Raw genomic sequence first — 16,573 nt, forward strand, 5'->3', positions numbered from 1 at the left:
ATGGATAGCGATCACGCACTCATTTCTCCATTATAGACCAGAAACGCTCAATAATATTGAGAGTTACTGATTGTGATGGCCAGGGGAGATGCGGCAATTCGTCTCATGCTCACAAAACCAGTCTTGAGCTGTGAGAACAGCGGCCTTGTCTTACATAGAACACAGCATCACCAATGGGGAGCAAATATTGATCCACGGTATGGAGCTGATCAGCAGATATCATCACACAATCCTTGGCAGTAATGCCACGTTGCAGTGTAACCAAGGGGCCCACGGAATACTACGATATGCCTGCCCAAAACATCACCGAACCCCTGCCATGTTTCTCTCTATGGACGTAAACTCGGCAAGAAGTTGTAAACAGAGTGAAACAAGACTCATGTGATCAAACGGCTTTCTTCTATTGGTCCGTAGTCTGGATTTTATCGCTTCGGCACCATGGCCATTTACATAACTCATGAGTAGTTTCCGGATCCAGTCTCGCTGTGCGAGACCCTGCTTATGGGGCCCCTTTCGTGCTGACAGGAGTGCGACCCACCAGATTAGCCGAGAGCGCTAATGCGCTGCTTCCTGGACTTGGGTAGGCGTGCCAGCCCCAGATGGAATCCGCCCGGTGGATTAGCGACGAGGGCCGGTTACCCAGCCAGCCTGGAGGTGGTTTTTAGGCAGTTTTCCACATCCCAATAGGTGAATACCTGGCTGGTCCCGAACGTCCCGCCTCAGTTGCACGACTCACAGACATTTGACACACTTTCGAACTATTTCATGATTTACACTAGATGCAGACAGGTGGGGTGCACTGATTCCGTCAAGAACGAGGGGGGTAGGGGGTAAGGGGTGGCGGCAGGAAGGGCATGCAGCCAGCCCTTCAGATTAACCTTGTCAAATCCGATTGTAACCACACCGGCCCCGCGAAAACTGCAGGACAAAGACGTATGCAAAAGAAGAAGGATTCGGGAGTATGACATCCAGTTCTGCAGTAACTTTTGCAGCTGGGGCTTCTTGCTTTTCGTTACGATTCTCTTGAGTGACTGTTTGACGCGATCACTCAGCACACATCTTCGTCGGTGTTGTGGCTTAGCGGATGATGTTATTCCGCTTTTCCTGTATTTTATATAAATCTTTGATACTCTGTCTCTTGAAACAGCATGTACTTCGGCTACCTAGGTTACGGAAGCACCCACCACACAAGCACAAATAACTTGCCCATGCTCGAAGTCAGTTAGCTCCGACGTAATGCACTCACAACTTCGTAGAACAATGTTCGTACGCGGCTGACATTTGCAAAGTACTGAGGACATTTCGCAGGACCCGTTCGAAGACACATACAACAGCGCAAAGTGCAGGTTTGGCTAGCATATGCGATTATGTTCAATCATGCAATTCTCGCTACGTTCCCATATTTTTTTCCAACCCCTGTATGAGTGGCTTCAGCTGGAGATGGCATACCTAAAGAAACATATGAGCTCCCTTCCTCGCAAAAGTGTGGCGAGTATCAAGTGTTATCCGATATTAGCGTGATGTCTCCTGGGTGTGGGGTGTGACTAATATTTTGTTCACTCTGCTTACTGTGTCTGTCACCCTTATTTGTTAAGAGTGAAGTTTTTGGTCTTGTATTTGGAAGGTGGCTGAGGAGCACCGTTTATATTTGAATCTCGTATCAAAATAGAAGGACTCGTCTTAGCAACTGACGGAGTTTCGTGCATGAGTTTTTTCAAATGTTCAATTATGTTGGTAGAATTATGTGAAAGATGACTTGTTAAAATGTAATAAAAGGAAACATGACCTCAATTTATCAAATATAAAAATAAATAAAAATAAAAAACCTGTTTTACGTAATACTTAACTGGACTTGAATAGGGTCCGCTAAATTTTGAAACCACACAGCTATGCGAAGGAATGGTGTAGAGTGGTGCGAGTTGTGTGATTCAGTTGCTGTGCATGTACCATTGTCAGTGCCAGCCGAGGCCTTATCAGGTGAGCATCGTGCCTACATAGTCAAGGAGTTTATTAAAAATCGCGGATCACCAATAGCAACGGAGCTATATTTCCGCGTCCACTATGCGCTTGATCAATATGACCCTGTTAGGCATAAGAAAATGATTTCATACGGATCCGGTATTTTAGAGAAAAAGGTTCTGCTTTAAAAATGACACCTCCTAGCCGCCATCGCTTTGCAACAGGACCGGAAAATGTGCCTTCAGTAATGCATTGAGTCCAGTAATTTTCACGGCGCTCAGCACGAAAGCGCGCGACAGCCCTACACTTATCGGAACGAAGAGCTCGCAGAATTCTTCAGCGAGATTAAAAGATTTATTCTTATAAGGCTGTGATGACTCAAGAATTGAGTGACAGGGACTTTGAAACCCAAACGAGATTATTCCCAGACATTCTTCGAAAAGTGCGCTGGACAGATCTTACTCTCTTTACAGACGAAACCACTTTTCATCTTTCTAGTGCAGTAAATAAACAAAATTTCATATATTGATCTGAAAAACCCACCGAAAATGTCAGCAGTATCCACTTCATAGGCAGAAAGTAACAGTGTGATGTGTTTTTTTCGTTTGGTGTGTTGGGTCCCTGCCTTCTTGAAGAAGACGGTGTGACAGTTACAGTGAGTAGCAATCGTTATTGTGCGATGTTGCAAAACTTTCTCCGGCCAAAAGGTGCGTGTATTATTAATGAACAGGGACCGGAAAACTTTGAGCTTCAGTAAAATGGCAACATCCCACACATTTAGTACTTCACTTAAAATCCTGAGAGATTTGTTTCCTGGCACGTTGTGTCCTTTCGAGATATTGTGTTGCCTCCACGCTCACCCGACTTGTCACCTTGCGACTTTTTCCTGTGGAGGTATCTAACATCCAAGACGTTTCAGTGTTGCCTCATAGCGCTGGAAGCTCTTAAGGAAGTATTAACAAATGAGGGTGCTGCCATTCATCCCAAGATGACTCTCAGAATCGTGGAAAACTTCCGAGGGAGGTTCAGTCAGTGTATCAACAATGGAAGCCCCCATCTGAGTGATGTATTGATCATAATCCAGCCGGCCGCTGTGGCCGAGCGGTTCTAGGCACTTCAGTCCGGAACCGTGCTGCTGTTACAGTCGTAGGCTCGAATCCTGCCTCTGGCATGGATGTGTGTGATGTCCTTAGGTTAGTTAGGTTTAAGTAGTTCTAAGTCTAGGGGACTGATGACCTCAGATGTTAAATCCCACTGTGCTTACAGCCATTTTTGATCGTAATCCGTTGATGGAAGCTTTTACAGTAAATTGCATTTTGTTCACTTTATTTCAGTTAAAGTATTTGTTGGTATTGTTACGTCTGCCACAGACGACCCCTGCCAGGCAGACTACACTCAAGACACCTCTGTGTACCATATAACATACACAAGCACTTGCAGGCGAAACCAAGAGGAAAACATTTCTTCAAAACAAACAGAACTTGCTAGAGACTAATGCGAACTTTTTACTGCAGAGTACTCCGCCGGCCTCCGCTGGCTTTATAAGGCCAGCGCAGCAGCAGTACAGCCAGTTCCTCGCCGAGCTCCGACCAGCTCCGACGGACCTTACCGACGCTCTTGATGAATGGTCGTCTACAAGTTATTTGTTTTTGTGTGTATATAGTGATTGTTCGAGAAGTGTAGTTCAGTTTCAATAAACGACATTATATTGAGTGTCCTACAATACTGAGTATTCTCCAGGTATCTCATAAGGTTTTGTTTCTATTTGTTCTTTTTGCACACCTGATATTAGATGAATTACAAGAAACAGGAAGACAGCTTTACTACAGTTTCGTAGTTTCATGTTTGCCTATAGTAATGTGGAAGTAGGATAACGTTCAAATGAAACACGGTTAAGTAAATAAAACACACTGTATTTTACAAAACCAAATAATGCTGGTTTTTTATGGTTATTTCTATGCCAATTTCTTTGGTTAACAGCATATACATAACATTTACACATTAAAAATCACAAAGATACTATTGGGTTATGTACAGCGTATACGCCGGTTGAGGCCACCGCGTGACCTGAGTCGTGCAGACAGCGGGCAGCGGCGTCTTGCCTGGCAGCGCCCCGGCGCTCTGCTGCGACAGACACCTGCTACCCGCGGGCGACCGCTGGCCAGCTGTCCTTCGCCCGCCTCCCCACGGACAGAACAGGAGTCCTGCGACGCTGCTGCCCGCTTACGTCTCGCCAGTATTCGCAGTTGCAGCGACTCCCACCGTTCTCATCTTCAGGAGAAACTGTAGGGTCCAGACACACGCCTCTGTATGGAGGCGTGCGTGATCGCTGCACAACACTTGAGACGGGCAAACCACACTGGAGTATAGCATATAATACTGAAGAGACAAACTAATGACTGTAATGCTTCTTTGGCTATTATCAGATAAACACGAGGAACTCAATACGATGCAGGATACTGACGGCAATCGAGACTAAATGGAAATGCGGCACCTAAATTACAGACAAATAAGGTAACACGGCTTGTACCACAAATGATTATGCACGCGAAACGGTCTGCTGATTTGACGCTAGTATGGGGACTGTACATTGGGCATACAGTAAAGGAAGACAAAGAAATATTTGGAGAAGGAATTGAAGTCCGCTGAGAAGAAATAAAAACTTTGAGGTTTGCTGACGGTGTTGTAAAGATGCCAGAGACAGCAAAGGATATGGGAGTGCAGCTGAACCGAATGGATCGTGTCTTGAACTACGGATATAAGATGAACATTAACAAAAGCAAAACAAGGGTAAGGATATGTAGTCGAATTAAGTCAGACGGTGTTGAGGGAATTACATTAGGAAATGGCACACTAAAAGTATTGCAAGACTTTTACAATGTGAACAATAAAATAACTGATGATGCCCGAAGTATGGAGGACGTAAACGGCAAAGGCAAGAAAAGTGTTTCTGAAGAAGAACAGTTTTTAATAGCGCATGTAAATCTAAGTGTTTGGAAGTCTTTTTCAGAAAACGTTTGTCTGGAGTGTAGGGAGAATATAAGCTATTGGAATGTGACGTTACAGAAAAATGCTGAAGATTAGAAGGTATATCGTGTGACTAACGACAAGGTACTGAATAAATTGGAGATAAAAAAAAAATGTGTCAATTGACTAAAAGGAGGGATCGGTTAATATAACACATTCTCAGACATCAAGGAATCATCAATTTATCAATTTAGTATTTGGGAGAAGTGTGTGTGTGTGTGTGTGTGTGGTGCTGGGAGGGGAGGGGTAAAAATTGCAGAGGGAGAGCAAGAGACGAATATAGTAAGTTCAATAGGGTGTTAATTGTAGTAGTTATTCGGAGCTGAAGGGCTTCCGCAAGATGGAATAGCGGGAAGAGCGGCATCAAAGTACTCTTTGGACTGAAGACCACAATAACAACACTGTGACGTCTTTGTTTTTTTTGTTGTTTTTTTTTTTTGCAAATGTGACTCGGTGATGGTTGATGGTGAAGATCCGTAAATAATCCAAGGAGGTAAGAGGATCGGAATGGATGTCACTTGTGAGGGACTATAGACAACAAAAGAGTTGGACAATAGATAGAATTTAGAAAATACGATAGTAGCAAATTGCAAGAAGATGGCTACTGTAAAATGAATGGCTTTTTTGGTGATAGGAAAGACAATGATTGGAATAAAGTGCGGTTGTCACGTAAGATGAAAATGTAACACCTGATTCACTAAAGAGTTGGCAAGTGGATAAAACCTGCAAGAATAACGACGTAAAGAGTCAGAGAGAATGCAAACAAAAGGCTGTGGTGAGGTTTTAAGGGACTTTACAGATACTTAGTTTGTTTTACAGTATTGTGTAACAGAAAGATACGAACAATAAAGAGTAAGGTATCTCAAGCTTAGTGAGAGAAATTAGTTAAGTTCGAATGTTCTCATCCACCACGAACGAAAAAAAAAAAACTTTTGTTTTGTGGCTGTTGAAGAGTCTTATTCACAGTGAATGATATATGACGGGTAGTCAAATTTATAATTAATACCTCGAGGAAATAAAGTTACGTTATAAGCTGTTACTTTATTCGCAGGAACAAGTCAGCATTCCCGGCGCACTTTGAAATCCCCTGTATCGAGCGGAAATGCTAGAACTGCCTCAGGCCAAACCAAATGGATAAAGAAGTCATCTGGATTGCCCTGACACAGTTCCAGCATTTCCACTGCTGCCGAAGACGAATTAGCACGCGATACACCACCAGTAACAGAAAAAGAAAAATAGTGTATACAAGCAGCAGAGATGAATTTTATGAGAGAGGTAAGAGGATGGAATGAAATGGATAAAATAAGGAAGGAAACAATAAGATCAGATAAAAAAATCGTTTCAGTTAATGACAATACAGAATAGAATGAAATGGGAGGGCGACATTGATAGAATGATAGAAAACAGATTCCCAAAACGATAATGAAATATCGGTCGCCTGGAAAGAGAGAACTGGGTTGACCTCGTAAGAGATGGATGGATGACAGACAAAAGTGATTACAACACCTAACCCTTGAAACGAGATAATGGTAATGATGATGATACATCACTCTATTGCTGGGCAGCACCAAGTTGGTTTCGTTCCTCTAGTGGCGTACAACGGCAATATGTCGCGGGAATTTTAATGTGTACCAGAAATGCTGATCTGTTTCTGCATATGAACAAAAATATAATAACCTAAATATTTTTTCGAGTTGATAATCAAAGCTTTGTGAGTGCCCCTCGCATGGGGAGCAACTTGTAGAAGTCAGCGGAAGTAGAATGCTACGAGAAATAATTAATGCTCTTGCCCTAACCACCAGAACGCATCATCTTCTTATTTGTAAAATGGAAAGATAAAACATTGAGGGGAAGAAGGAAGTTCACAGGCGAGGCCAAGGTATGGAGGATGAGAGAGTAAAGAGACTTGTACAGATTTGGGAAAAAGTTGCAGGGCTCACAAACTGTGCAATAAAGAGAAAAAGAGTAAAGACAGGAAATTAACGTAAACCTGTTACTTATCGAATTTTTACTGGTACGCTACGCACGTTGAAACTGTGTGTGTGTATTTGGCAGTTGTTAACTACGGACCTCCACGGCACGGAGCTGTGGTCCGTGTGAAGGGTTTAAAGAAGCGGGCAGCCCGGACAGCGGGCGCGGGCGCAGTGATGTGATGTGTGGGCGGGCGGCGATTTCCGCGGAGCTTTAACGCGCCGATCCGGCCGGCGGAAGCCGCAACAGCGTGTCGCGGTCGCGCCGCCTACCAGCCACATCCCGCATCCCGCATCCCACATCCCGGGCCCGGGCAAACACGCGGCCTATCGTTCTGACACGCGACGCCATCGCGTGGGCGAAACTTGCGACGCGAAGTAATGAAAGGGAATGGCCAGCTACCCGCATCCACAAAGAGAACACTGTCTACTTTCAAAGGAACCATTAAAAAAAAAAAAAAAAAAAGAAGAAAGCACTGATATATCGCGAATACATGACGGAGGTTGACAGAACACCACTGCAAATACGGGAGACGAAATGCTCCAGTTGGAGTGAGCCTCACAAGTATTGATCTCTGTAGGTAGAGCCTCAGTGTTAGAGAGAGTAACCTTTCACTCCTTCGCTGAAATAGCAAAGACTGGAGCTTCGAAATATCACCATCGATTTGTAGCACTGGATTTCGAAATTTAGCGAATACAAAGTACATTCACTTACAGTAAATTCTGTACACACGATAATTCACTATCGGTTTTGATACCTTTACTGTATAGGAAGTCCTGAACACCGTGGTCCCTTTCATTAAAACATCTTACCTTGTAAAAGTTCGTCGAGTACCCCGTGTCTGAGCTGGTGTTGCTAACAAAAACCTAAATAGTGGAGATTTCGGTGTATGGGTGCTATCATGGCTCCTTCCGCTAACTATTCACGTTCTCTGCAGCTTTTTGTATATTGAGGAAAAGAAGAAAGCCTTACCACGCGCTAATGCGACTTTAGATCTTATTATAAAGGAACAGTTTCGTTTTCTCAGCAGTCACCGTTTCACGTCTTCAGTGACACGAACGTGCTCTAAGACTTCATACGTCGTTGCGAGAACTAACTATAGCTACTTAAAGCTACCTCATAAGGACGAGAAACTCTATTAGTAGTTTTGAATCATTTTTCAGTATTTCTATGAAAATTTCTTGTGTAAAAAAAATGGACGATCTGTCCATGTCATTTGTGAAATAGCTGTCAAAAACTCTTCCTCTGACACTTAGCATTCATATCGATATATTTACGAACGGGTCTATCAAACTATTACTAAATTAAATGCGGCACCCCACAGGTTAAAACTCCTAGCCCCGTAAACCATGATCGCAACATTCTCTTTTGGATAAAACTCTTACAGAAGATTGCACTTGACAGGTTAAGAGTGGGCTCAAATCCTACTTTTGCATAAAGTCTAAATATTTCAAGGAAGATCATGCCAGCAACACACTCATGAGTAGAGAGAACTTTTCTTTCTGGAACGCAGTGAAACGTCTTGTATATTACGGGACTCTAGTTACAGCGTCACGTGCAAAATAGCAATATTGTGGGTGTCGACTGCCAAAATATTATCACTCTTTGGATATATTTTGGGAAAAGGAGTCTCAGTCAGCAAAAAAACATTCTCTTAGCGCACTTTTCGGTCTTTTCTGAAATATGGTAAGACTGAGTTGAAAGGTATGACGATATGCAGATGCTTCAAAAGAGCTCTCCGTCTAATGGGAAAGCAACTGCCGATTAAATATTGCCCGGATAGGACGTGGACGCGTTACTAGAAAATCGGTAATAAAAATAAGTTACCAAATGCCCAGTACTTTTCTTCCTCTGGGGGCATTTGCTGCAAACCAAAAATAACACGAGGAAGTGCGATGATGTCCGTAGAAGCTCTTACTGCCTCTTAATTTCTTTTCAGGTACGACATGAATGTCAAAGGAGCGAAAGGAGGTGAGTTTAGTACCAGGACATATGTGGTGAAGAAGCAGCGACATACCTAGGCATGTGGTTATCGAAACTATATTATTTTATTGTAAACGAATTTTAAAAACAGGGCGCTTAATCGGAAGGTTGAGGAACACTTAAAATTAAATAAGTTCGTAGTACATAAAAATAAACCACAAAAGGTGAGGCGTTCGACGTACAGTTTGACGTGTCTGGGACTAAATAAAATCTCAACAATTCAACTTCAGGTTTCCGTGATTAATCAGGATACTGCCACGAAAACGGTGTTTCAGTGGTGCGATGATACAGTACGTCCTCATACAGACGACATGTTCTTTATTATCTTCAACCTAGTCATAAATTACTAAACGATTAACAAATGAAGACTTTTGCTCGAGTTTATTTGTACCGCATTTCCATTTATCAGCCGTCTGTTAACAAATAATTAAAAAAATAAGCGTTTAGATGACTAGAATAGAGTGAAAGACAGGAATGTGTCGACGATGTAACTCAGTGTTACACATTATTTACAATTAAATCATAAAAATGAGATCACAAAGGACTAGTTGCTTCTAGAACAGCATGTAGACAGCAGTCAGATGTCAGTCCAGTCTCTGGAGGTAAATACAAGGAATAACTCATTCTATTAGTCCTGAAAACAAATGACGAACAGAAATCTCACTGGAAGATTAGGTATCATCAATCTGGAAGGACACAGAGACATTTCATTGACTGACTGCTCCTACATTAAATAAAAACATTCATTGAGAGTCACTAGAAAATGAAATGATCTTCCCTCCTGTTAGTTTTACATTCCTTCTTTGATTCGTTTTAAATCTACATCACAATTCTATCGGCGTGTAACAAGTATCCATGGAGGATTTACTTTTCTTTAGCGGTCTGCGCATGCGCAAAAAGCGTCGTGAGGGGTTTCTGTGTTTACAGTACTGGGTACAGGGCAAACAATGAGCACGCTACAACACCGATACGACCCAACATCAAGAACACACGACCGTCTTACTTGCTCGTGTGCTCCTGAGTATTTGTCGGAATGTATGTACAATTTTTCTCTAAATATATATAATATATACATGGCAACAGTTAGCGTTGACAATGAATGAGATCCTTCTAGACACTTTTTCACACAAGCAGCTTTTTGTGTGTAGGGTGACTGTGAACTTGTGGAACAGACAGGGTATTAAGTCACTAGAATGCCACTGATTCACTGGCAGTGTCACTACAAACAGCTGGAAGATCAAGACACACAGAATATCACAAAACTGATACAAAGTACATTTCTTCTCGCTGTAACAGCACACACGTCCACAATATTGTTGTAATGTTCTTGGGAAATGTGCGGCACCAGTGTCTATATCACAACATGACTAGAGTATTTTCACTTTTACAATACCCTTCGGGTCGTGCGGAGATCCTAATACAGTCATACCGTTCAACATTACCTCAGTTACAAATGTTCTTTACACAAAATAACCGTGAACGTATGTACATTTCTCAGCATTATAATACAAAACAGGTTTCTAATCTCATACGTGCGCGTAGTTATACTGAACTTAGGTTAACGTTTGCATTTCAGTTGCATACGATGTGGGTGAAACCAGGAGGCCTCACCCCAAAGTCAGATTTAGGTAATTTTAGTCTCACTCGATCAGTTATTTTAAACATGTTGATAGCAACTAGTTTCTGGTAACAATAGTTACACTGTTGATCATCTGATGTAAATTACACAGATTTATAGTGTTTAAGGAAACCCATCAATTCCTGAGTTTCGGTAGAGTCTGAAGAAACTGCATTGCTTTATGTGTTCGAATACTTGGTGTAGAAGGTGTTACAACAATAGTATATCGTAACTCCAGTACAATGATGTAGAGTTTACATTGCAGTTTACTACTTTCTTGTATCGTTAAGGTAACTGAATTATTTTAATTACTATGTTAGATATAGTGATTGCGAAAACCAAACAACCTGAATTCGATGGGAAAATTCGGTCATGTCGGTTTTGCTAACATGTCCACCTAAAAGATGTGCTGCACGGCAAATATGAGGCACTGCAGTGCATGTTGCAAAGAAAAATACATACACGTTACTGAATCAATTTCGTATTTTCTCCAAGTGGAGACATTGATATAGATACCTCGATCGTTCTCAGAGTTCAAAAATTATTCCTGTGTTACAGTATAACAATCAACCGAACTGCCATAAAATCGAGGTGGGAAACGGAGATAGCTTATCCTACAAAACTGAGTATTGTCTTCGAGATCCCATGTAAGCTACACCCTTAAGCATGACATAATTTTCCATTTATTGATGCCTAAAAACCAGCAAGCACACAAGAACTTTGCAAGCAGCGTTACTGAATCAATTGGTTTGGTGTTGGGCGTGATTTAAAAACGCGACTACCTGCTTTGCTGATATAAATTTCCACAAATGGATGTTTGAAAGTTGATTTTTACAAAATAAGAGGACAAAGTGCAAAAATATTCGTAATTTGTTGCTCGCAGTGAATGAGCTAGACCAGTCACTCAAGTTCAGAATAAGGAAAATTTCACGACTCGGAGCAGTGTGTAAGTGGCTTCAAGAATTGTTACTAAGTAGTTTAATTAGCATATGCGGACAGTTTTACGTGTCTGATTACAAGGAAAATGTCGGCTTCCGTCTTAAAATGTGCCATCCTCTGCGTTAACATAGCTAAAATCTTTTAGGAGAACATGACGACTATGCCTAGAAATGATTTAGTACGTACAGGAAATTAATTTGGTGTATTCGACAAGTAGTATAATGCAATGACTTCTTTCTATGTCTTAGGTTCGCAGAAAGGTTATAGACCTTCTTACGCTTTGGGGCACTCTTCAATGTCTCGCTCTATACGGAAAATACACGAAACTGAGTAATTAAGCACCACAGAGAGTAGTTCCAACCACTGTGGGGCGGGTGATGACTGTCCCGCCAGATGCGCACAGTGCGCGGCTGCGGCACGGTCGCTTCATAGTTTGGCGTCTGTCTGTGAGACGGCCATCATTCTAGCCACGGGCACCGCCTCGGTCGGCGAGAAGGCGTTCCCCGCGAGCCCGGCGATGATGTGCATGCCCAGCGGCAGGTGCGCCGGCTGGACGCAGTCCGGCAGCAGGGACGCGGGCGGCGCCTCTGGAGCCTCCAGCTGGCCGTCCAGCTGCCGGCGGCGGTGGCTGCCGGAGTCTGGAGCCGCGTCTGGCGGCGCGTGGCAGTGGGTGCTGCCGGCGGCGGCGGCAGCGGCGGGGGCCGGCTACATGGCGAGCCGGCGGTACTCGCGGCCCCACGCCGGGTCGGGTCATGCGTAGTGCGGGTACGAGCCCAGGTGGCCAGGGTGGTGCGTCATCGTGTGGCCCGACGCCGCCGCAATGTTCGAGTACAGGTTGGCGCCCGGGTTGCTCCAGTACGAACCCGGCGACGGGAAGATGCTCGCTGCGAACAAAGATCATCGTCACCATTAACCACTCGCTGCGTACGCCAGCAACTAGTACTCAGCAGTAAGGGAAACACACTGAAGCGACAAAGAAATTGGTATAGGTATGCGTATTCAAATACATAGATATGTAAACAGGCAGAATACAGCGCCGCAGACGGCAACGTCTATATAAGACAACAAGTGTCTGACGCAGTTGTATGGTTGGTACTGCTGCTGCAATGCCTGGTTATCAAGATTTAAGATGGGTTTGAACGTTGTGTTACAGTCGGCGCATGAGCGATGGGACACAGCATCTCCGAGATAGCGATGAGGTAGGAAATTTTCCAGTACGACCATTTCACGAGTGTACCGTGAATATCAGGAATCCGGCAAAGTATAAAATTTCCGACATCGCTGCGAGGGAAAAAGATCCTGCAATAACTGGACCAACAACGACTGAAGAGAATTGTTCAACGTGACAGAAGTGCTACCCTTCCGCAAACTGCTGCAAATTTCAGTGCTGGGCCATCAACAAGTGTCAGCGTGCGAATCATTCAACGAAACATCGTCGGTATGGGCTTTCGGAGCCGAGGGCCCACTCTTGTAGCCTTGATGACTGCACGACACAAAGCTTTACGCTTCGCCTTCGTCCGTCAACACTGACATTGAACTGTTGATGAGTCGAAACATGTTACCTGGTCGAAAGACTCTCGTTTCAGATTGTGTCGAGCGGATGGACTTGTACTGGTGCGGAGACAACCTCATGAATCCATGGACCCTGCGTGTTAAAGGGGACTGTTCAAGCTGGAGGAAACTCTGTAATGGTGTGGGGCTTGTGGAGTTGGAGTGATATGGGACTTCTGATACGTCTAGATACGACTCCGACAGGTGACACGTTCGTAAGCATCCTGCCTGATCACTGCATCCATTCATGTCCACTGTGCATTCCGACGGACTTGGACAATTCCAGCAGGACAATACGACACTCCAGATGTCCAGAATTGCTACAGAATGGTTGTAGGAACACTCTTCTGATATTAAACACTTCCGTTGGGCACCAAAATCCCCAGACATGGACATTATTGGGCATATCTGGGGTGCCTTGCAACGTGCTGTTCAGAAGAGATTTCCACCCCCTTGTACTCTTTAGGACTTACGGGCAGTCTTGCAGGATTCATGGTGTCAGTTTCCTCCAGCACTACTTCAGAGATGGGTGGAGTCCATGCCATGTCGTGTTGAGCACTTCTGCGTGTCGCTGGGGTCCTACATGATATTAGGCAGGTGTACTAGTTTCTTTGGCTCTTCAGTGTAATAATCACTTGGCTGCTCCTGTGAATTATTTAACGGCCGGTTTTGTAGTTTAGAAACCACATGATGAGGTTAGATATATTAAATCACGACACTGAACTGCGACATGGACCGGACCGAACATTCCGTGTCTGTCAATAAACACGCAGTTGGCGATTCGTCGGGTAAGCAGAAACCATGGGTCCGCGTGTCATGAAGCACGGAAGGACGACAGTAAGCCGAACATAACCCGGCATCAAAATTCCCAAAAAACAGCGATGCTGCTGTGTGCTGTATTTATGGGACTCAAGATGGATTGTGACCGTCGAAGAATGATTAAACGCAAAATCTTGTAAATGGCTGCACTTTCAGAGACCGTGAATAGTTACAATTGAAAGAAAATCAGCCCTCGGTCACTATTTTTAACAAATTAACCTGGTCTCGACACTGCTAGGAGTGTCTTCCTCAGAATTTAAAACAAAGAATGGTCTATATTCTATAACATGGTCACAGAATTATGATTAAAAATGTATGATAGCGTAAAAGTACGGAAAGACTGGCAGTACTTATATGTCATTTATACAATAATAAATATGCCAAAAGGGCATTAGCCACAAAGATATTTAAGATAAAGAAAACTGTGATGGCGAGCCACTAAGGGCTGCTCGTTACTTGTATAGTGCAGGTTGCGAAACGGACGTTTCGCCAGTCTTTCACGATGATTCCGTACTTATACCCTATCATACGTTTTTAGTCATAATTCTGTGACCATTTTATAGAATATAGACCATTCTTTGATTTAAATTCTGAGGAAGACACGCCTAGCAGTGTTGAAACCAGTTTAATTTGTTAAAAATAGTGACCGAAGGCTGCTTTTCTTTCAGTTGCAACTATTCACGGTCTCTGAACGTGCAGCAATGTACAAAATTTTGCATTGTATGTTTCTCGCGACTGTGTTCGTAGTAGCTACTGCGAACGCTTGTAAGGCATAGGAGTAGTGCACTGTATTGACGCTGCATCCTCCGCGAGTGCAAAGCACAGCGCGGTGATCTAGCCTGCCGAGGAGACGCCCTGCGTAAAATGCTCCACCCTGCCGCCGCCCTTTAGTGGCCCTAAAGCGCGAGCAGCGGCGCTGTTGTTAAGGCAGACGTCTGCCCCGCAGCCTCCACCCACTCCCTCGTCGCTTCTCGGCGGAGCACTCCGACTAGCCCTTAACGTTACGATCGCAGGGTCGTAAGTATGAGGTAGATGTTGACTGTAGCAAGAAAGTGATGGGGAACATCTGATCACGATGCAATGGAAACAGTTACTGGCTATGTTAAATCAGCACTGAATTTTAAAGAACAGGCGAACCCGTTGTATGAGATGAGAGTGGAGTGACAAACGTGTCTTCTTTTGTGTGGTGCGTCGTACAAAAAACGTTTCAAATGACTCTGAGCACTATGGGACTTAACTACTGTGGTCATCAGTCCCCTAGAACTTAGAACTACTTAAACCTAACTAACCTAAGGACATCACACACATCTATGCGCGAGGCAGGATTCGAAACTGCGACCGCAGCAGTCGCGCGGTTCCGGACTGCAGCGCCTAGAACCGCTAGACCACCGTGGCCGGCTGCGTCGTACCCTTTTGGCGACATATATATATTGAAGTGACAAAGAAACTGGTACTCCTGCCTAATATCGTGTACGGCGCCCGCGAGCACGCAGAAGTGCCGCAAACCAACACGACGTGAAATGTACTGAACTCTGGACGTGTAGGGTGTCGCATTGTCCTGCTGGAATTGCCAAAGTCCGTCGGAATTCACAATGGACATGAATGGACGCAGTGATCAGGCAGGATGCTTACCTACGTGTCACCTATCAAAGTCGTATCTAGACGTATCAGGGGTCCCATATAACTCCAACACACACGCCCCACACAATTACAGAGCTTCCACCAGCTTGAACATTCTACTGCAGACATGCAGGGTCCATGGATTCATGAGGTTGTCTCCATAGCCACACACGTCCATCCGCTACATACAATTTGAAACGAGACTCGCCAAACCAGGCAACGTGTTAACAGCCATCAACAGTCCAATGTCGGTGTTGACGGGTCCAGGCGAAATGTAAAGCTTTGTGTCGTGCAGTCATTAAGGTACACGAGTGGACCTCCGGCTTCGAATGCCCATATCGAGGGTGTTTTCTTGAATGGTTCGCACACTGACACTTGTTGTTGGCCCATCACTGAAATGTGCGGAAGGGTTGCACTTCTGTCACGTTGAATGACTCTCTTCAGTCGTCGTTAATCCCGTTATTGCAGGATCGTTTTCCGGCCGCAGCGATGTCGGAGAACTGATGTTTTACAGGATTACTGATAATTACGGTACACTCGTGAAATGGTTGTACTGGAAGATCCCCATTTCATCGCTACCTCGGAGATGGTGTGTCCCATCGCTCATGCGGCACCTATAACATGTTCTGCCCATGTACAGCCACCCAATGAGAACATGATCCATTGCCCTTCCTGTGGCAGTGAGATCATCGTTGATCATGTCCGTCCAACGCGTTATGGGTTTCCCATAGGATGTTTTCCTTCCACCTCTCCTACCAAATTCATTCAAGCTCTTCTTTTAGGCTGCAGCCTGACTGAATGACCGTACCACCACAGTGTGCATGTGCTGGTTCTGTGTAAAAGGAATTTCGTGAGCCTGCAGTTCTTCCTCACCACCTCATTCCTTAACTCATCCACCTTGGACTTTTGGATGATGGATCTAAGGAATCTCATTTATGTGTCTGGAGTCTTGATGACGCTCTCTTTGTGAGGATGCATACTTCAGTACCATGAAATAACTACTGAATGTCACTGATTTTGCATTTTCTGGACTCATGTAGTTCCATAAAAGGGTTCTTACTTGTTGACAGAGCTTAGAATCTTTTT

General features: G+C 44.1%; 1 protein-coding gene across 1 annotated transcript in view; it reads right to left on the bottom strand.

Annotated features, from left to right (window-relative positions):
• Positions 1-12,247: 12,247 nt before the first annotated feature.
• LOC126162412 (transcriptional regulator ERG homolog) overlaps positions 12,248-16,573 on the bottom strand; it is a 310,063-nt gene continuing 305,737 nt past the window's right edge. The window contains exon 7 of the mRNA XM_049918914.1: positions 12,248-12,381. Coding sequence (XP_049774871.1) covers positions 12,248-12,381 — 134 coding nt within the window. The remainder of the gene's footprint in view (positions 12,382-16,573) is intronic.

This window comes from Schistocerca cancellata, chromosome 1 (assembly GCF_023864275.1).
Source record: "Schistocerca cancellata isolate TAMUIC-IGC-003103 chromosome 1, iqSchCanc2.1, whole genome shotgun sequence".
Taxonomy (NCBI): Eukaryota; Metazoa; Arthropoda; class Insecta; order Orthoptera; family Acrididae; genus Schistocerca; species Schistocerca cancellata.